Source organism: Neofelis nebulosa, chromosome 2 (genome assembly GCF_028018385.1).
Source record: "Neofelis nebulosa isolate mNeoNeb1 chromosome 2, mNeoNeb1.pri, whole genome shotgun sequence".
NCBI lineage: Eukaryota > Metazoa > Chordata > Mammalia > Carnivora > Felidae > Neofelis > Neofelis nebulosa.
The window spans coordinates 25223470-25246035 of NC_080783.1; the positions used below are offsets into that span (position 1 = coordinate 25223470).

At 35.7% G+C, this 22566-nt stretch overlaps 1 protein-coding gene and 1 long non-coding RNA gene across 10 annotated transcripts in view; one reads left to right on the plus strand and one right to left on the minus strand.

The window, feature by feature from the left end:
• Positions 1-7997, minus strand: part of LOC131498817 (uncharacterized) — a 48264-nt gene extending 40267 nt beyond the window's left edge. For 2 of the 4 annotated variants that reach the window (XR_009255603.1, XR_009255606.1), the window contains exons 1-2: positions 7765-7997; positions 4384-4455 (exon numbers count right to left, since the gene is read on the minus strand). This is a non-coding gene — a long non-coding RNA (uncharacterized LOC131498817). The remainder of the gene's footprint in view (positions 1-4383; positions 4456-7764) is intronic. The other 2 variants (XR_009255607.1, XR_009255604.1) reach the window with 1 other exon arrangement.
• Positions 1-22566, plus strand: part of ERBB4 (erb-b2 receptor tyrosine kinase 4) — a 1148410-nt gene that overhangs the window by 790895 nt on the left and 334949 nt on the right. For all 6 annotated transcript variants that reach the window (XM_058706132.1, XM_058706147.1, XM_058706154.1 and 3 more), the window contains exon 5: positions 8817-8882. In XM_058706132.1, the coding sequence (XP_058562115.1) occupies positions 8817-8882 (66 nt within the window). The remainder of the gene's footprint in view (positions 1-8816; positions 8883-22566) is intronic.

A 22566-nucleotide genomic window follows, 5' to 3' on the forward strand; every position in this document is an offset into this window, starting at 1 on the left:
ACATCCGAGAGTGCTCAGAGGAGTGATCCAGGAAGAACATAGTAGGAAGTAAGGTTATGAATACATGGAGAAGGCCAAATATCATACGGCCTTCCAGACCATTAGAAGCACTTTGTCTTTTTTACTTTGAGATGGGAAGTTATTGGAATTTGATCTGGTATGTCTAAGAAGATTGCTCTGGTTAATATATTGAGAAGAGATTATATAGAGGCCAGGGTAGAAGCTAGGACACAAGTTAGGAGGTTGTTGCATTAATGCAAGCAGGAGACAATTGTGACTTAGTGGTAAGGGTGATGGGAAATGATTGGGCTTAGCTGTATTTTGAAGTGAGTGTTAACTGGATATGCTAATGATTTTGAGTTTGAGCTGAGGATGAGTCCAACTTTTTCAACATGAAATTCTGAAAGGATTGATTGACATGAAGTATTGTTATGACTGACTGATTGAAGAAGACTTTAAAGGATTTTTCTGGGTTGGGAAGTTGAAGGATTACATTTTAGACATGTAAATGTTTGCATGTCTGCTAATTATACAGGTAAAAATGTTTTAGAAGCAGTTTGAAGCATAAGCCTATACCCCACATGGTCAGGACTGGTGATACAAATTTTGGAAGGTGTCAGCCTGTTAGTGTTATATGAGGATTAACAGAACTAATATATATAAAAACTTAGATATTCCAGGAGGACCACCACCACTTAGAGCTGAACAGGTTTTGCACTGTCGACTTCCAAAGGGGTATAATCTAGGTAGACTATAATCATGGATGCTCTTGATGGCCTTTGCTGGTTCACCTTAAATGCTAATAAACATACCTGTCATTATTACTGTTGATTGAAAACAGCAGACACATGTTAATTTATTCTTTAATTCTGCTGGTAAGGTTTTCCAGTTTGTTCAGACCCCTTATTTGTGTTTAGAAATGTATTTGACATTGATTAGAACTAATTCTGTTCCACAGTAGGTAGAATTCCTGTGTTCTGCTCTGTGCTAACAACTGTAAACAGTGATAATTAATGCTTTCTAATTACATGATTTGGAAGAAATATGAAATATGAGTATGATATATGAAATATTTAAATGTATCAATATGTAATAGTATGAAATGATTTTTCAGGAAAAATTTAACCTTTCCTTATAATTTGAGTCATTTTGTATTCTTGATACATTTGGGAAACCATTTGGGCCCCTTTACTATTATTCTTTTTTAAGTTCTTTTCTATTGATTACAGTAGCCTAAAGGATTGTGAAGGTGTGCTAGAAGTATAAAGTTTACAGAACAGTAATATAGATATTGTATCAGATCTTCCCATTCAATGGGAAATATAATCCCTTTAGTCTATTAATGTGTATTTTATTTTGGCACATGCATGCCATTACTTCTATCAGTAACTTATAATCATCTAAGACTATAAATGTGAGTGATGATCAATAATATTAAGTTCATAATAGATTCTCATCAAATTTCCTTTTGACTGAAATTTGTGCAGAGCTAGCCATTCTACTTAATACATGGAAGCACACCTAAAGTCAACATGCTGATAGAGTAGCCAGATGCCCCCATGCATGGTTAAGAGGTTTTAAACAGACACTCTTGGAATGTCTATCCCACCCCACCCCACCCTTCCAGCTTCTATCTGCACATGAGATGTCTGCCATTATGATTTCTCCTCTAGGTTGATTTATGTTTACCGAAGGCTTCAGGAAAAATGAAGATTTGCTAAACAGGCTCAATACTTCAAACTTTTGCACAATTCTGTGTGCCTGATAACTGGTCAGTTCATTAGCCATCTGTCTGTAATCCTATCTGAGTTAGTGCTGCGGAGAGATACTGTGTGCTCTGGCAGTTACAGATCAGCAGTGGGGAGTTGAATCCTTGAGAAGAGGGTGGATAGAAGTATCTCATACTGAGCTTGATGTATTTTACACTTCTGTTCAAAATTAATCTTGAACAAGTCTAAATCCTTGGACTATAGGTTGCTTGACTGTATAACATGATGGCACTTGTAGAAAAAAAAAAAAACAAAACAAGTTTAATGATGTTGACATTACCTACTTTTCCAATCCAGTGATTACTTAACATAATTTAAACTGCTAACTCCTGACTTAATTTATTGCTAGATGAAAAATTCCACCCATATATATTTTTACTTTAACTGTGTCTTCCTAGTTAGTGAAAATACTTGCCCATCTTTGTTTTGAATAGCAAGTGCATAGAACTTAAAGCTTTCATTCAGTAATTAACTTGCAAATCATGGGCAAGATAGGAAGATTGAATTGAAATTGGAAGAAAACTGTAAAGTCATTTACATAACGAAATTGTGGGACCAAATAAACACACATGACAATGAGAGTTGTCAGATAAGAACAAGCCCAATATTAACTTCTGATTAAAAAAAAAGAGCAATTCAGTAATATCATTAAAAACTGATGCCAATATATTATTTGCTGGAATCCTGTTGAGACTTTACTATCAACAGGGTGCTTTATAATAATTTAAATTTGAAAAAAAGTTACGTGTTTTTTAGGACTGCTGGGGTAAAAATGCAACCTGATGGAAATATATCCACAAATCAAGGAGTGAACACTGGGAAGTGAGAGACTGCTACATGTTTACACCGTTTAATCCTATAAGTTTGGTTACCAAGCATCTGATCAGATCTAGCACTTAAATTTTTGTCTCAAAATATGGCTATGATGTTTGGAATTACATGCCAAACCATTATTTCTTATCCATACTTACTCATGTGGAACCTTCATCATCAGAACCCCTGGGATTGCTTTTTTTTTTTTTTTTTAAATACAAATTCCTGTACCTCCCTCTCCTAGACTGTAAAATCAGCACCTTGCACAAGTTCTCAAATCTCAACACTAATTTTGGGAACCATAACCTGAAAGTCTCTTCTACCATGCAGATCAAACCACATAATTTCAGTGTTTAAAAACTTTGACCAACTCCATGACACTTTCACAGAGTAAACTCTAACCTATTCAGAAGACTTTCGAGATACTTTGTAAGCTTACACTCCAGATGCTGTCCTAATGCAAACAGCTCAAAGGACTATAAACTATTCATTATGGCCCCAAACAGTTGTGTGCACCAATGCCTCTGTGTCATTGCTTAGGTTAATTATTCAGCCTGGAACTTTCTTCCCTTTATCTACTCACAAAGTAGAAATTCAAGCATGCTCTCCATGGAGCCTTTTTCAAATACATCCTCTCCATTTTATGCATACTTCTATTTTAGCAAGTATTATGAATATCATGACTATTTCCCCATTTTTCTACTTATTTCCTGGTCCTTGAAAGCTCCTTGAGGGCAGGACACTGATTTATTCATCTTTTTATCATCCATTCAAGAATAGGGACTAGTTTAGTGTAGACTTCCAATAAATGTTCCACTTCCCTTTCTGAATTATGGGATCATGAAAAAGATACTATTCTCTCACTCTTTCCCCAGTAAAAGAAATTTTAAGAGGTCAAGACTGCCAGTTTTTTTAAATGGACTGAAAGAAGAATCCAGGCAATGTAACTGCATTGCCTTTAGCTAGAGGAAGTTTGAAGATACAATCTTTTGTGGTTGCCAGTGACCTCATGTTTTGTAACTCTTCAACTGTCCTAGGATATTACTTGCAGAAAGCAGTCCAGAGGTACATATTAAATCCCATCTCTACTGTCAGGTAGTCCTACGAACAAGCAAAACTTCTAACATGAATTTATGACTCTTAAAAATATCGAAGTGTCTCAGGGACTCTAGTTCCTAAAAAAAAAAAAAAAAAAAAAAGAATGCAAAAGCTACATTTTAATAACTTCTGGACAAGCATAAAAGATAAACTTAGTCATACTTGCTAGCTTCTGCAATGAATAATGCATTGTCAAAGCAGAAATGATTGTGAATTAAAATAATGCTGATGTGCAGTAATCAGCACTTACTTTAAAAGATTAAAATGGTTGCTAAAGTGACAGAAATATTTGTCTGAAATTTTGTTTTGTTTTATATTTCACTTCTTTGAGTCAAAATGACAGGAGGTAGAAATATTAACTTAAATAACTCTGTTATCACTAAGTTGAATGGAAATGTCAGATTCTTATTTTTAAGTAGCATATTTCCTCACATAGTTTTAAAAGAATTATTGAAATAAACAATGGAAAGGAATCATGTAGCATACTGAGACATGGAAATAAGACATATTTGGACAGCACTGGCAAAGTTTCAGTGCCCCAAAACTTTTCTTCCATTTACATAGGCTAGTATGGATTTTGTCTTTCTGCTGTTCTCATTTAAAATACATAGAGAAGTGATTTATAAAATTAATACACACTAAAAGAGTGAATACATGGCCTTTTTTTTCCTCTTGAAATCAGACCTCCTGAGACACTGCATACCTGAGAATCTGAGAATAGAAGACAGAAATTTCTCAGTAAGATGTTGGGCCATAGTTAAAAGTATTTTTCTTTCTGTAAAAGACAAGGGAGAGATCCGTCATGGTCCATACTTATCCTCTCCACTGAAGTGCTCTCCCCTGATCTCATTTTAGATGTCATATAGATAAATTACCCTATAAGGAATGGAGTGGACTTCCAAGCCACCAGGCATTAACTTGGAAATGGCCCAGCTCAACCTGACCCCATCCAACTCTTCTTTCCTGAGCTAGAGGACTGTTAAAAATTTAGATTTGTTGGCTTCTTTCCTTAAACCCCATAGAAGGTGAATGTTAGATACAGACTAATCAAAACCCTTTCCCTTTAAAATAATGCTGAATTAATTCTAAACTCTTATTAGAGAAGTAACCATGTTTGTTTCAATACTTTACATGGTTCCTAACACACAGGTATAGAAGGAACTGAAAAAATACTTTTGGATAAATAGATGGAAGGAAGGTAAAGGAAAAAAGTATGTAGTTTTGTTTTGTTTTGTTTTGTTTTGCTAACCTAGATAGGTAATTACTCAGAAAACCCCTTGTCTCCCTTCTCATTTTTTGACATTTGTGTGCAGCAGAAATGTTGGAAAGAAAAATCTAAAAGCATATTTTAAAGCATATTAAACACATTAGTCCATAAAACTACACTACCCAGTTGTCTAGAAGAATCAAACTAAGGTTGCAGGCCTGAGAGTATGGCAAATATATTAATTCGGGAATACCTCCAATCCGATTTTGGCCAGATATTTTGATACTTAATTGGAACAACTTAGTGAAAATAGTATTTGCCCAATTGCCATATACTGCCCAAGGTTGAACTGAATGTGGGGGCAGATTCCAGAGGGTCAAAGACAGTCAAATGAAGGGCGAGCCAGAATGAGAAACCATTTGTGGAAGCACACATAGGTCATGGCCCTCCAACACATGTGTAGTAATAGAATTCTGGAATGTGTGTGCCAAGTGACCCTCTTTCTCTTGGTTTCCAAAAGGAGTGAAGGGAATATATGACTGAGTAAAATCTCAGTAAGGAGGCAGATGTTGTTAGCTTCCTTTTACAGCAGTAATACATATTTCTATTTAAATATGAATGCAAAATGGAAACTGCCAAACAAAATTTCCTAACAGCATGATAGTCAAGGTTAAATTGTTTAAACTTCGTGTGTGTCTGGCTGGGGTGGCACACTATATCATTTGTTTACAACTAGGTGGGCCTTGCCATGATACTTTGTCAAGAACCATAAACCTAATTTCTAGTAATACTCCCTTTCGTATTGGATCCAGGCAAAAGTCTTCGGTGGTATATCAAAACTACAAGAATAAGAAGGTAGGAAATATATAATCCAATAAATGAGGAATACTGAGTGTATTAAAATAATGTTGCTTAGCTCCCTCCCCCCCCCCCCCCCCACAGCTATAATAGTGTTCCGGTCACAGTGAACACAACTAAATATTTCATTGGCCACTAACACAATTAAAGAAGTCATAGATTAAATAGTAGATGATCATCCTCTGTTTCAGATATCTTTAAATAACAGACCACTTAATGGGTCGATTTAAAATATTTTAACACATCTAAAGAAATATATTAACATTAGTTACTTTCTCATAAAAAGTTTGTACTCAAAATTTTCACTGCTTCCCATTTTGTCTCACAGCCCTTTCTAATTTCCGCTGGTATAAATCAAATTAGATTTATTAGCATTGTACAAAAGAGCTCCAGTAGGTTTTTAATAATAATTATCATTATCACTGATTAAAGTTATATTGTTCAGGCCAGATGGAGTCCTTTTCCTGTCAGTGAGAATGAGCTTGCATTATGTAGTCATAATGTGTTTGGATCTAAATAAACAGATGGCAGAGTGACAGGATATTATACACTGGTGATGTCAGCAATAGTGGCTCACAAACAGAATTGCTCTAGATAAACTCTATTGTAGCAAGGATCCTCATACTTTTAAGAAGGTGAATGGAATTGAGCCTAAGTGTTATCTTAACTTGGAAATCGTACTGTTCACTTGCAGAAGGGTAGACCATTTGGATGGCCTGAGGTTCAGCCTGAAAAAGTGCATCTGCTGAATCTGCTCTTTAACTGTGAAAGCATTTAACATAACAGCTTCACTCAGGCAGTCTCATAGGGAGAGAGAAAGAGAGAGGAAAAAAGAAAAAAAAAAAGCTGCCCAAGTTATAAGGTCTTTCAAGTTGAAGAGTTAAGACCTGTGGGTCAAGAAAAAGAGGAAAGATCTGATACAATCTTATTTCATAACTTTCAAGATACAGTAAAACCTTGGTTGTAAGTATAATTCATTCCGGACAAATGCTTGTAATCCACAGCATTTGTATATCAAAGCGAATTTCAAGAACCATTGGCTCAGTTTGTGATCATGTGACATTCAGCATCACATACCACTTGTATTGCAAGACATTGCTCGGTTATCAAGTTAAAATTTATTAGAAATGTTTATTTGTCTTGCAGAACACCTGCATAACAAGTTACTCACGATCCCAGGTTTTACTGTATAATTATGTTAAAGTAAACATCTTGTAGGGGTGTATACTCGTTCATAATAATGTTAGAAAATTAACAGAGAAGGTTTAATAAGAACTGTTATAGAAAAGCTTTAGTCTTTAATAGATTTTCATGTATACTTTTTATTCTAAAAAACCCCACTCTATATACCCTTATACCCACCAATATTAGGGTGAACCTATGAAATTCAGAAACAAACTTCAAAGAAAATCATTATATGTGATTTCTTCTAGCTAATACTCTATGGTTGTGTCCTTAGGAAAATTTCTCTGTAGGATAACTGTATTTGCTGAGGCAAATACTCAGAGTAGCAGAGTTCTTAAGAGCAAGATAGTGCTACAGAAGATAAAGGCTCGTATTTGAAAATGAAGATGGTATCAATAAAATGTTTAAAAAAGGATATCAATGGGGCGCCTGGGTGGCGCAGTCGGTTAAGCGTCCGACTTCAGCCAGGTCACGATCTCGCGGTCCGTGAGTTCGAGCCCCGCGTCGGGCTCTGGGCTGATGGCTCGGAGCCTGGAGCTTGTTTCCGATTCTGTGTCTCCCTCTCTCTCTGCCCCTCCCCCGTTCATGCTCTGTCTCTCTCTGTCCCAAAAATAAATAAAAAACGTTGAAAAAAAATTTTTTTTTAAAAAAAAGGATATCAAATAATTGAAATTAAACTTCCTAAAAAATTTATCTGTTTAAATGCTTGAAACTTTTATATAAAGATGTTGGTTTTCAAATTGGTCCCTATGCATGGAGGGCAAGGAAGACTGAATACATAGGGAGACCACTCCAGATTGATAGGTGGCAGGTATAATAAGCAAGGTAACTTACATACAAGGCTGGTCTTGAACATATCCAGGGTGATCTTGGGCAGCCACAAGACAAGTATATCCCCACAACTGCCTACCAGACTCTTAAGTTTATATGAAGGTTTTAAATGGGTTCAGTAACATGTTCAATTCAGATGGCCCCAGTATCACCTTACTCTCTCAAAGTTACATCCTTTCAGACTGCTAGCAGGGGAATAGTAGGCAGGATGTTCATTACAAGGACAGGGGAGGGAGCGAGGAGCCTCCCATTGGCCAGGTCTAGCTCAAGGGTCAACCTGTTGTCACATCCTCTTTATGACATCCTCCCTCAAATGAGACTCTAAGTTATGTGTATAGGGGCTCCTGGATGGCTCAATCAGTTAAGCCTCTGACTCCAGCTCACATCAGTGTCTCTCAGTCTATGAGTTCAAGCCCCACATCTCACTGTGCACTGACAGCTCAGAGCCTGGAGCCTGCTTCAGATTCTGTGTCTCCCTCTGTCTCTTCCCCTCCCCAACTCATGTGCATGCACACTCGCTCTCTCACAAAAATAAACATTAAAAAAATTAAAATAAATAAATAAATAATGTATGTAACCTTTTCATTCTGATGGTTTGTCATGTGTTTGTAAAAATACATTTTTGTTTCCATAGACTTCAAATTCTTTTTAACTATTGATTTATTCCTTAATATCAATTAGCCATGAACTATTGAAATTATATCAAGCAGAATAGAATCACATAGAATCAATAGAACAAAAATATTCAATAGTCAAAGTGAAAGTTATTTCATGTAAATATTTACAACTATCTGGGAAAATTCACGAATTCAACTTATTTCCTTTTCTTATAAAATAATGAGAAGATTTTGAGTATCAGGAGATTATATTTCAGCTTCACATGTATTTGACATTCAGGTTTTGCTACTTAAAGGGGGCATTTTATGAACTATGTTTCAGCTATAGGAAAATATAAAAATCCTCAGAAAGGAGCAAGACTATTTGCTTTGAAGAGTTACTCCTAGTCAAAGAATGAAAGATGATAATGTGTGTGTGCACTCTTTCCTCTCCGACAGGTGGACGTTGCCATAAGTCCTGTACTGGCCGATGCTGGGGACCCACAGAAAATCATTGCCAGACCTGTAAGTGTTCAACAATGAGAAAGAATAGGCTTGAAATGATCAAGCGATTTTAATAATTCATGTTTTTCACACTTCTGGTCCTCAGAAACATGAAAATAAGCTTTTGCTTCTTTGTGGTAGATTTGCTCCTATTCAAGTAAACTGCCTAATTTCATTGCTTGCAAATGAAACATAGTATGTAATTGCTTCTTATATTTCTTTGTGGTTTTCAAGTTAATGCTATTAACAACACTGATGTGGTGATATTAACTATGACTTAAGAGTCTGTATATCAGAGAAAACAAGAAATTCAAATGTGCACCAAATGGTAATTCCATTTCAGCTTATAAGTACTGAAATTTCAGTACTTATAACACCATCCGTTCATTAGGAAAAGAAAAAAAGAAAGGAAAAAGAAAAAGAGCACTGTGTCCCCACTTTTTTCTAGGCACAGAAATATTAACTATATGAATTATGGATGACTGACTATATCTTGCCCTTTGTGTATATTGTTTCTTGTATTAGTCATTAAAGTAAGTATAAGCTATCATCACTGCTAAGACATTTACAAAGTATATTGGATACAAAGACAAGTATCTTTTTTTTTTCAGCATTCTTAAAGCCATACTTAAATCAGCACTGAACTTTCACTAATCTTAAGGATAAATAGTTTCTTTAAAAAGGAAAAACAAAATGCTCCATATGAATGGTAAAGATATTTCTTCTTTCCTGCTACAATAACAACAGCTGGAATAATATATGAAAAATAGTGTAGTGGCAATTTGAAATGTGTTCCTTTCATTAGCATAGAAGAAAGAGAAAATGTTATTAAAAATATAAATATACAAATATTAGATATTGTAGAAATTTATTATACTATTGGATGAAAGTTTAGATATTTCTAATTTGTCTCAGTTCATATTTGCTAGATTCTCTTTCAATAAGGAAATGGAAAATAATTACATTATTGTGAGCCAACAAAGAAAAAAGATAGAGGAAAAATATTTTCTCACTGGTAAATGATTTCTTTCTTTTTTTTTCCTTTTTTTTTTGTTTTAATTCAAGGACATTTTCACGTCTAACATTGATAAAATAGAAAACATAAAATAATTTTTTTTCCCACTTTTGTCCTGCCTCTGTCCTTCAGCCATCCCTAGGCAACAAATGTTATTGGCTACTTTTGTGTATTCTTCCAGAGACAATTTATGCATACAGTAGGACATATGTATATGTTCCTTCCCATTTTTCACTCAAATGTTAGCATGCTTTACATGCTATCATGTACTTTAATTTTTTTTTTTTTAATCTAAGCATATGTGAATGAATTTACTTATAGTATTAATGCCTAGAAGTGGTCATTGCAAGGTCAAGGACACATATTTATGTAATTTGATAGCGATCACTAACATGGAAATCTTGTTTTCTATAGAGTTTGTAAAAGTTTTCTCTGCCAGGAGCAATGTATGTGAATTCCTGTTTCCCTATTCCCTGGGCAAGGCAGTGTATTATCAAACTTTTTGGTCTTTGTCAAGAAGTTATATAAAACATAGTGTAGACTTAAATTAACTTTTTTGATAGAAATAATGTTTACGACAGTTATATTTTGGCAAGAATTTTAAGCAGGATTGTAAAGATCAATGTGTGAAATAAATTTACTACAATTATTTGTAGACAATATTCTAATAGCAAAGTAGTTGAAACCAAGTTACACACAATGCTGAAATAACATTGATGTGGCCTTTTGCACAAAGTTGAGATTTCTAAAATATAAAAGAATCCTTGTAATACTTTGTGATGAAGTGGCAGGTAACCGTGGAAATTGTTAAAGTGTGCAAATGTCCATAGGTCCTCTCACATCAAAAAACTTCTGAGATGTCAAATTAAAAAATGAATTTTACTCACTCACCAACTTACTTATTTTCCAAAGGATCAAGGAAACTTTGCAGCCTGGCTGCTTGCTGTGGCTGGGCCCCTCTGGTGTATCCACCCAACTACCCCTGGTCTTCTGGAGAGGGGCCTCTCAGGCCCACCTAGCTCACCTAGCATTCTTGAGGTCCACATGTTAAATTGGGGAACGTAGGAGCCTACTTGGGCTGTTTTCTGTGCTAGCCTACATTTAGGAAATGCTAGTTTGGATTCCTTTCTTCTGTTGGGTAGGGAAACATAGATGCCTACTATTCTGTTGTTTGTCCAGTTCAGGGTTTCAAACTAGTTTGCCTTGGCTTCAATGCCTTTCAAATTCTCCTTTGCATTATTGCCTTTTGCATTATTTCCACAATACAGCTACTCTTGGTAAGGAAGAAATAGATTTATGCCATCTTTTCTGGACCAGAAGTCCCATATAGTACTTTTAATAATACTATTAATGAATGAAATCAAATCAAACTCTTAAATAATTTTTGCTGCATTTTATATGAATTTTGTAGAATAGAAAAATGTAGTGTAAATTACTTTCTTCTCCTTCTTCTTCTCTTTCTCCTCCTCCTCCTCCTTTTTCTTCTCATTATTATTATTACCATGATCATTATTATCATCTTAATGCTGAATAATCATTCTCTAATTGATAGGGATGCATGAGCCAAAATCTTGGAAATCACTCTGTTAGGACAGAATGAGAAAACAACACACATGAGTATTCTCCAATTTTGAAAGTTAAATATGCCTTTAATTCATATAGTGCTCAAAATTCTGAAACTTTTAATTAATTTTTAGAGATTTATTTATGTTAGTAAAAAATATACAAAAGTTAGTAAAAAAAAAATCATAATTTTCACCAACATGTGTTATTCTTATAGTAGACAACTTGGGATAATGTCCAAGTAGACATCTGTCTTTCTTTGGGAACTACCCACTTCTGGAGGGGTGAGTCACTGTGGCTATGTTTGTTTTGTGTGATGCTCTAACCCTTAGTCACATGACAGTGTTTCTCAACCAGAGGTGACGTTGCCCCCAGGGGACATTTGATAATGTCTGAATATTTTTGGTTGTTACAACACTGAGTTAGATTAGGGGGAGCATCTATTGGCATCTAGTAGGTAGAGGCCAGGGATGATACCTGGAGCGCACAGGATAACTTCACCCCACCCCCCATCCAAACAAAGAATAAGTATACAACATAAAACTTAAAAAGTACTGAAGGTTAAGAATGAGAAATCTTGTAATAAGAGTAAATATTGACCAATGTTGGGCCAATGAGATTCTTGCACCAGGGAATTTGGACTTGAGATCCAGAAATTCTGGTTATACTACCTTAGAAATTTGAACTTGAGAAGATATTAAACTTAGCGGAAGTTTCCATTTTGAACCTGTTAAATAAATCTGTCATGCAGAAGCAAACAAGAATCAGAGACAGAAACAACTCTTACCTACTGGTTCTCAGGCCTTCTTGAGATCCAGCCGCATTTCTACCCTTTGGTGCCTAAATAAACACAGTATTCTTCTAGTATACTTAAATGCGGATTTTTACTTGCCGCCAAGTGGGGATGGTCTTGGCTAGGACCACACTAAGACTTGGCTTAGGCAAGACAGTGTTTTTTTTTTTTTAATTTTTTTTAACGTTAATTTATTTTTGAGAGAGAGATGGAGCGTGAGTGGGGTCAGGGCAGAGAGAGAGGGAGACACAGAATCTGAAGCAGACTCCAGGCTCTGAGCCGTCAGCACAGAGCCCAACTCGGGGCTTGAACTCACAAACCGTGAGATCATGACCTGAACTGAAGCTGGATGTTCAACCGACTGAACCACCCAGGTGCCCGTTAGGCAAGACAGTCTTGACTAAGAAAATCAGCAAGTCACAGCTCATGTATCAAATCATCAGCATGAAATCATTTAATTCACCTAATTTTTTAGCATAGAAATTACGCTTACTGTAATGACCTAAAATTGGCTTAATGGTCACTATGCCTACTCCACAGAGCCTATCAAAGTGAAATTCAATAAATATCTACCTATATCTGATATATGCAAATCCAAATTTTAGAAAAATATGTATTTGCATGGATCTTTATGGTCTATAAAAGATTTCTATTTTATCTTTTTTAAGTTTATTTATTTATTTTGAGAGAGAGACAGCATGAGCAGGGGAGGTGTAGAGAGAGAGGGAGAGAAAGAGAGAGAGGAAAAAAAATCCCCAGCAGGCTCCACGTCAGTGGGGCTTAAACTCACTAAACTGAGATCATGACCTGAGCTGAAACCAAGAGTCGGACCCTTAACTAACTGAGACACCCAGGCACCCCCCCCCCCAAAATTTCCCTTTTAAAATTTACTTTCACCATATTACTGTGAGTTAAACAGGATAGTTAACATTTACCTCATTTTATAATTGGGGAAATGTATGCTGAGGAAATGATCAGGGAGTTGTTAAATTTATGCAGCTAATACTGGGGATTTCACAACCTGAGTGTCTTGAATTTAAAGATAAAACAGCTTCCTGTATACCACATTGTATAGCACAGCTAAGTGGACAAGGACATTGGATTTGAAATCAGACAAATGATACAAATACCAGTTCTTTCCATTTCTTTGTCATGGGAAAGTGACTTAATCTTTCTAAATCTCAGTTACCATTTCTGTAAAATGGAGATAATTGCACTTACCTCAGAGAGTTGTTGTTTTGGAATCAGGTTCAATAGAATAGTGTAGTTGAAGTGCTTAAATATCTTTTGGCATATACTAAGGACCTAATAACTAATAGCTAATATTTTAATACATTAACGGAGATACTGTTAGAACACTTAATCCATCCTAATTCTGAATGAATGCATGTAGAAGTGAAATTCCTGTAGTCCAGTTCTATCCTGTGAAAACTATTTTATCCATTGAAAACTGCTGATACCTGTGGATGAGAAATGAAAAAGCAAAAACCCTGGGAGTGAAGTGGAGGCTTCTTGCCCTTGACATTCGTTCCTGTTCTCTCTCCTTGTTTGAGCTACTTGAAAGGTAAATTACTCATCCATATTTAAAGAGCACACTATCCTGAGGCAAAATGTATTTTGGAACTACTCAAAGGCATACTTATTTTAAGAACTGAATTTTAGAAATACGATCTTTTTTTTTTTTTTTTTTTTTTTTAGAATTAGACTTTGTGAGAGATTCCGTAGAGATGTAACATACATGATCAAAATGTTTTAAAATTATAAAATTTTTCAGTCTTCCTTTAGATTTCTGATAGCCTTTCTATTAGTTACAATGTATTACTTAACCTTAGACCTATTTGACAGACACTTCTCTGAACCTTGACTGAACTTTTTAGAAACCTGAAAATCTGGGCTGTGCAAGTTTCTGACAATATTCTGTTTTTGTTGCTTGACCATACAAAGTACATTATAGGATCTAAAAGATGTAGTCTTACATTGTTAGAAAGTATTTCTTTTCCTATGACTGAAATAAATTCAGTGAAGGCTTCTCTGGAGATATTCAACTTTATGATTTGTCAAATATTTCCCTGTCTTCTGTGGATAATTATTTTTGAGAGTTTTTATACATTAGGAAAGGAAGGTAAAAGTGTTTAAAAACTCCACAAGTCAGCTAAGTAAACTGAAGAATCCATTTCACTCACCACACCATATCAAAGCTGACATCTTCCCACAGGTGTCTCTTCCTAAAACAGCAAATGTGCCAGAATTTTCCTTAGTGTCACTAAGTGGCAAGAAGCCTTGGTAGAGACAAAACATTCAGGCTCTGAGAGAACAAGCTCCTGATGATGAATGCCTTGTTAAGGTGAAATGAAGCAGTGTTGATCAGAGTGAAAACATCTCCGAATAGAAAAATGGCAAAACAAAAATGCTGAGTGCAACAATGGTAAGCTTGAGGGGAGGTCTGCAGGAGGCAGGAGTTTTAAAAGAAGAAATGAGGAAGGAGTTTTGTTTTTAATAGATCTAGTGAAATGGAGAGTGTGAATAAATAGACAGCTTACTATGGACAATAGTTCACAATGCGTACTTCTAGAAATTGTAATAGAATTGTGTACATTTTAAGTCAAATTTAGTAACATTTTGCAATAAATTTTGTGTACTGGACTGGATGCCACTGTGAGCTTTGATTAGCTGTTGAATAATTTAAGTGTGTCATTTTCCCCTTATAGCATTTAATAATTAATATTCACACTGTCAACTCTAGAGACAGCAGCTATTTTATTTAATGTTTTTTTTCTAAAATAGAAAATATTTTTCTAAACAAATTCCTTAAAAACATATCCTTAGACAACGTAAAGAATTTTTATAATATTAAAGTAAGTAAATTTTGCCTGTAGACTCTAGCTAAGTGTTTTATTCTTAACTGCTTTCCTCATGAATCTGACTTTCTAAAGTAACTTGAATTTCTTCTCCATAAATCCTTTGTCATGTTAAATGTAGAACAGCCTTCCCCTATAAACTTAACAGGAATGTCTCTGACAGTGATGCTGTTTAAAAAACAAAACAAAACAAAAACAAAAAAAGAAACAAACAAAAAAACAAATCAGCTGAGTAACTTTAAAGATCTAATTGGCTTTATTCAATGATTCATGAACCAGAGAGCATCCCATTAGCAAACAGAAGGGTGCTCTGAGGAGCTGTACAAAATCGAAGAATTTTATAGGCTGAAGAAGGGTGGGACAAGCAAGTTAAAACAGTGGATTAGTTCAGGCAAGTTTGCCTTCCCTTAGAGGAAGGCCAGGGGTCTTAGGGGGTCTTATCTGGCAAAATTTTCACTAGTGCTGACCAGGAAATTACAGACTGATTGCTTTAAAATTCCACTCCTGGGAGAAGCTGAAACTGCAATTAGGTTATGTATTACGCCTTGGTGGGGGGTTAGCAAAAGTGACTCCATTTTGGGCCTGTTGTTTCTTTTTAACATTGCAAAAGGTCAAAATAAAACTTAGGATGGGACCCTGAGAGCTGCGTTACATGTGGAGCAGTGAGTCAAACTTGAAAGTACTTTGAAGCTCAGTTAAATCGTGGCCGCATTGCTCCACAGCACAGCTTAAGTAAATTGATTCAGTGGATTAATGTAGTCATGTCAGGGGAGACAAACTTATCTGCTATGTGAAGTCTGAAGCTTATAGAAGTATTATTTAGCAAGCTTACTGGTAAGAATGACAACTCTCTCTATTCATAAGAACTGCGTCCTAAGGTCTGAGCTCTAGAAGTTGGTGTGTGAGAGACTAAGCTTCAAGGAATAAGTAATAATGATTAAAGGGACAAAGTTATCTCTTTCCCTGCAAGATGTATGAAGCACACTTATCTCATTTAAAATAGATACTGCATGTCCTTTTTTATCTTTAAGCACAGTATCAGGCCAGCTGTCTCCAGCCTCCTATTATCAGGCAGTGTGTTGTTTCATTTTACACATTCCTTTTGCCCTTCTAGACCTGGTGCCATCTGAGTTAGGAACTGCGTTTTGAGGTAGGAGGGAGAAAAACATGTATCAAAATATTACAGCTTAATTCTCCTAGCCTTTGCACACGTTTTGTATTAAAGTAGTTATGTCTTCAGCTGCTGATTATTTAACTAAAATTTGCTAGGCTGATTCCCTAGCAAATACCCCTTTGTCTTCTCAGTTCCTTTACAAGGAACATTTCTTGCTTAGAAACTAATTGAAAAGTGTAAATGCATTTGACAATGGGCTAAAAAAATTGTCTGTCTCCTAAACCGAAATATCACACCACAAAAATTAATGAGGAATGTATGTTTCAACTACTGGAGTGAACAGATAATACTTCTGTCCCTGGAAATGTCCATTAAATCAATTAAAGCTAAGACATTATTGGGGCGCCTGGGTGGCGCAGTCGGTTAAGCGTCCGACTTCAGCCAGGTCACGATCTCGCGGTCCGTGAGTTCGAGCCCCGCGTCGGGCTCTGGGCCGATGGCTCGGAGCCTGGAGCCTGTTTCCGATTCTGTGTCTCCCTCTCTCTCTGCCCCTCCCCCATTCATGCTCTGTCTCTCTCTGTCCCAAAAATAAATAAAAAATGTTGAAAAAAAAAATTTAAAAAAAAAATAAATAAATAAAAAAAATAAAGCTAAGACATATTTTTAACCAAATGAAACCTTCTGGTGGAATTCACCTCTTACTTCTACAGTATTCTTCCTAGCTAGATTATCTCATAATCCTTTATTTTAATTAAAAATAGAATGTCATTGGGGCACCTGGGTGACTCAGTTGTTAAGCTGACTCTTGCTCTAGGCTCAGGCCATGATCTCACAGTTTGGGAGATCCAGCTCTGAATCCCACTGTGCACTGACAGAACAGATGACAGTGTGGAGCCTGCTTGGGATTCTCTCTCTTCCTCTCTCCCCCTCCCTGACTCTCTCTCTCTCAAAAAAAAAAAAAAAAAAGTCATTGAAATTAACACGAGCTGCGTATTTGTTCTGTTATTAGATAACTGTAAATGAAGGGTACTACTATATTGGCAAAATAAAAACTTGTTCCAGACAACACTCTGTGTTAATGTCTCTATACAGACATTAGAGAATATGCTAGATAAATTTTAAAAATATTTAGCATTTTCCTTAGTGATTTGCTATGTTGTGCACCAAGAGTATTACTTTCAGTAGTTGCAATATAATAAAACTTTAAGTTTAATAATAGAAAAAAATAAAACTAACTTGGCCTGGCTTATGGATTCTATTTACTTTTAGAGCGAACTTTAGAAATATATGTATACGTGTGTATGTGTGTGTGTGTGTGTATCCTTTTTATTCTAAAATATATCTGAAATTTATTGAAGTAAATATTAAAATCTAAGAAAACAATTAGGTATTTTTGTTGCTCAGAATTTCAACAAGAAATTGTAACAGCTAGTAACTAAATTGTACGTTTCCCCATGATATTTCTAAAAGTTTCCTGTAGCTTATAACATCAAAGTGACAAATTATGAAAATAAAACACTAATTATACTCATGCACATGCATACACATACAATTTGTCTAAAGTGTAATTGTATTCACAATCTTTGTGGAATAAATGCTGTTTAAAAAGGTAGTTCCGATGTGGTGAATATCCTATTAGGCCAGAGAAAAGCAAGTGGGAGCTAATGGGGAAAAGAGAAAGAGCTGAGCCAGCAGGCTCGATCAATCAGCTTAACAGGGAGCCTTTGTAAAAAGGCAACGTCTTTAATTAAAACTCTTGTATTTTACTAATAACTTTGCATGACCATAAGCCTGCTTATTGATTTCAATTATTTCCTATTTTCCTTTTTTTGGATTTGTAGTTTCTGGAGATGTTGTAAAATTAAGGGAAACATTGCAATGAATTGATTACTTGCATACATTTCTAAAATTGTGTTCATCTAAGACATTTCCAAAAGTGACCCAGTAATTAACTTGTAGAAAATCAGAGAATAATCTCCCCTAATATGTGTTTGTTTTGATTTAAGTTGAGAACATTTGCTGTAATTTGATGATGTTTTTCAAAGATTTAAAAGAAATGGATGTTTTTGTTTGTTTTAACTACAGGAGATATAGTTGTTTGAAATGCTCCATGTAATAGAGTTAATACAGATTTAAGACCTAGTGCTCAATGTCATGCTAAAGATTAAGGGAGTATAAAGGAAGTATATAAACTTGTGCCTGTTTTCTGGAAATACTCTGGGTACAAGACAAAATGAAGAATGTTTGAAAAGGCCAAAAAGAATACTGAACTGGGGGCATCAGGAGACCAGAGATACAGTCCTGAACAAATTCAATTTCAAGAACCTCACTTTCCTCAAGTTCTCTCACTTATGCAATGAAAAGATTGAAAAAGATGATTTTCTGCTCAAGGTGTCTTTCATGGTTGGTTATTTGTGTATGTGTTCCTGTGTGCAGTAATTAGCTATAGATATACATGTTATGGACACAGATAGACATAGACATAGATAGTTTGAGGAAATTGTTCTGTGTTGGTTGCAGCCTGTTGGTAGTGATGCTCTTGGCTAGGAAGGCTCTTAGGTACTTACCTGGTCCTGTGAGCCCCTAAAGCTAGATATTTCCCTGACCAGAGCCAACTTTGCAGCTTGACTTGCCCTTGGTGTTCTTATTATGATTACAAAGTGCACCACTGCAACGATTATAAGGGAACTTTGAAAAAACAAGGTTACTTGTTTTATTCACAAGTCCTGGAGAATACATGGCCTGTCCTAGGGCCACACATTAAGGTCGTGAGTAGAGAGAGATAGTAAGTGCAGACCCAGGGCTCTCTGCCTTTACTGGGGTCAAGGCACTTGAAATGAAAGTGCCAACGATTTGACAAGTTCACTCTTCCTTGGCAGATTTAAAGCAGAGGAGTGGGAATCAAGGTGCAGGAGGGGGAAAGGTCTGTGGAGTGGTCAGTTTTCTAGGTAACCCAGGAGTTTCTAAAAGGGGAACTTCATGGTTGGGGGCAGCCTGTCTTCTCTAGGTGTTTTGCAAGTAACTGTGTCATACAGCTGCCATATGTTTATTTAAGATAGATGACTTTGAAATGGATGTATCAGCAAATAAAAGCTTAATGTCGGGCACTTACATTATAACCAAAAAGCTTAATGTCAGGCATTTACATTACAGGAGTGCAAACTGTGGAGATAGGCAATCTAATCAGAAAGATTAGAGAGTGAATGGTACACATTTGAAGGATTATTGAGAGGACATTGAGAAGAAGAGTCAGAAATATCTGGAATTGTTACCACTGGAAGAATTTTGTTATAGTAGTCATGACATTTTATTTTGAATGACATATCTTTGCAGCCAAAAAGCTGACTGTCATTAGGATAACTATATTTGACTATTGAAAAGAAAATTTCAGGGGCACCTGGGTGGCTCAGTGGGTTAAGCCTCAGACTCTTGGTTTGGGCTCATGTCATGATATAATGGTGCCTGAGTTCGAGTCCAGCAACAGGCTCTGTGCTGACAGCATGGAGACTGCTTGGGATTCTCTCTCTCCCTCTCTCTCTGCCCCTCCCCTTCTCATTCTCTCTCTCTCTCTCTCTCTCTCTCTCTCTCTCTCTCTCTCTCTCTCTCAAAAGAAATAAATAAGCTTTAAAAATAATTAAGAAAAAGAAAATTTAAAAATTATCTACAAGTGACATCAGACTGTCCATTGATAAATAGAACACTCATACTCACTGTTTGCTACATAAATAGAAAAAAACTGTGAGATTTCACACTTAGAAAAGCAAATACATACTACTCTCCTGGTTAGGGAATTGGGCAAATCTAGAAAAAAATATCCCCTTTAGAGTACTGTGCTGCATTAACCCAGGATGTATCATTTATTTATTGACTTAACTGGTCTAGTTGGAGGAGAAATTAAGTAAATGGCATGGAAATAACAAGGAAAAGAAGGGATAACTGGATACTTACCATTTTCTCTGTGTTCAGCCACATTTTTTCACATTATATTAGAAGAATTGTGAATTGTCTAGTATCAGACATATTCCATTTCTCCAGCAAATACACATTTTATGCATTATTGAATAACTTATAATATTATCATGGCTGCTATTCTCCATTTTCATGAGTATTTTCAAAAGAAATAGTCACTGTATTAATTTATGGTGAAGTTATAAAAAATTGACCCCAAATATAGTTTTTGTATATCACTACTTCATTGATGATGGTTATTTTTGGCTTATCTAAAGTTCTTTTGCCTATGAATTTTGTTATGATGGAGCTGATAGACCATTATCACTACAAGAATGCCTTTAGCTTTTGTTCTAATTTGAGTGTTTCTTGAACTCTAATAACTGTTATTGGAGGTAATAATTTTCCTGTACAGTGAGGATATTGTATGTTTCCAAGACATATTTATTATATTCACTGACTAGAACACAGATGAAGGTGGAGGGTAAAGGATGGGAAGAAAGACTGACATAATTACTGATCATTTAAAATAAAAATAAAACTACCATATTTACCAAGACATAACAGAAAACTTAAATGATGGAGAATTACTACATTCCAAAATGAGAAGATTCATGCTATGAAAATGTCAGTTCTTCTGAAATTTAGCTACACATTTAACCATCTTCAGTTTGCTTCTTTATTTATTTAATTATGTTTGTTTATTTATAAGCAAAAATAGTCTAAAGCATCTCTGGAAAATACAATTAATCGGGCGCCTGGCTGGCTCAGTTGGTTAAGTGTCCTACTCTTGATTTCGGCCTATATCATGATCTTATGGTTCCTGAGATGGACCCCTGCGTCAGGATCTGTGCTGACATTGTGGAGTCTGCTTGGGATTCTCTCTCTCTCTCTCTCTCTCTCTCTCTCTCTCTCTGTCTGCCCTCCCCGCTTGCTCTCTCCCCATCTCTGTCTCAAAAATAAATTTAAATTTAAATTTATAAAAATAAAATACAATTAATAAGATAGCCATACATTTGAAAAGAAGAGCTATGTGGAAGGATTTTCCCATCAAGTATTAAACTATTATCAAGTAATTTAAAAGATGTTAAACGATAAAAAGTCAACTAAGTAAATTAAAGATCAGGTTGGCTTTATTCAGCAATTCATGAATCTGACATCATACCTAACTACAGAAAGGAGCTCTATCAAGCTGTAGAAAAGAACAATTTTTAAAGTTGGAAATGAGGCAGAAAAAGGAAATTTTTAGAAAATAATGCATTTTCAGGCAAGGTTGCCTTTCAAAGGGAAATGGAAGGGTTCTATCTGACAGATTATTTCACTAGTGTTGACCAGGTAATTCCACATTTACTGGTTCAGGTTATGTTCCTGGGAGTTGAAACTGCAATTATGTTATTCTTGGTTTGCTGATGTGGAGTTTAGTACAAGTGACTCCATTTTGGGCCACCTGTCTCCTTTTTAACAATTTGTCCCATTTTGATCAGACTCTCACCTTAACTGAGAAGTATGATCAAAATTTAAAGCATTAGCACCACTCTTAGCTACTGCTTTGTAGTTCTCACAGCATTGGTGGATCCTTTGTGTGGTATTCATAGGCTATGATGTGTTTTGCTTAATCTCTGTGATATTCATAAGCCACTTCAGTTTAACAACTTTTAAGGTAGCTATTCTCTTCTTTTTTCTTTTCTTTTCTTTTTTCCCCTCCTATTCCATTCTTAGGGAGATCATTTGCTTGGTGGATAGCACCTATGAACATGTATTTAAAGCTTTTGAGAGAATATAACACAGCAGAGAGATTACTATGATTCTTATAAGCAGAATAATTTTCAATGTTTCAAATGCACTTCAAAGCCATGTTCCCCAAGACCCAAACCAGTCAAAATCAAATAAGGCAAACTAAGACCCTGTGGAAAGAGACATCTTTTTTTGTTTTGTTTTGTTTTTGTTTTTGTTTTTATTCTTTAATGTTTATATACTTATTTTGGAAGAGAGTGCAAACAGGGAGGTGCAGAGAGGGAGAGAGAATCCCAAGCAGTCTCCACACTGTCAGTGCAGAGCCCAATGCAAGACTCAATCCTGTGAGATCATGACCTGAGAAGAAATCAAAAGTCTGACGCTTAATAGTCTGAGCCACCCAAGGCACCCCAGGAGACACCTTTTTTAAACCCAGTGGCTTGCTCAGTGACCTTATTTAACTGAGTTTCACCTTCTCCAGAAATGTTAGTACAGGTAGAGCAGGCAGTGTCAGCAGTAGCACAAACACTTCTATGTTCAGATAAAAGACAATCAAGGGCTATTCTGTTATCAAGGACAACTTTGGTCAGAGAGTCTATGGATATTTCTTGGGCGGTTATGGTCTTACCAGCAGATTCTGCAATATTTCAAGAATTAAGGAAGGATTTTTGAACCCATTC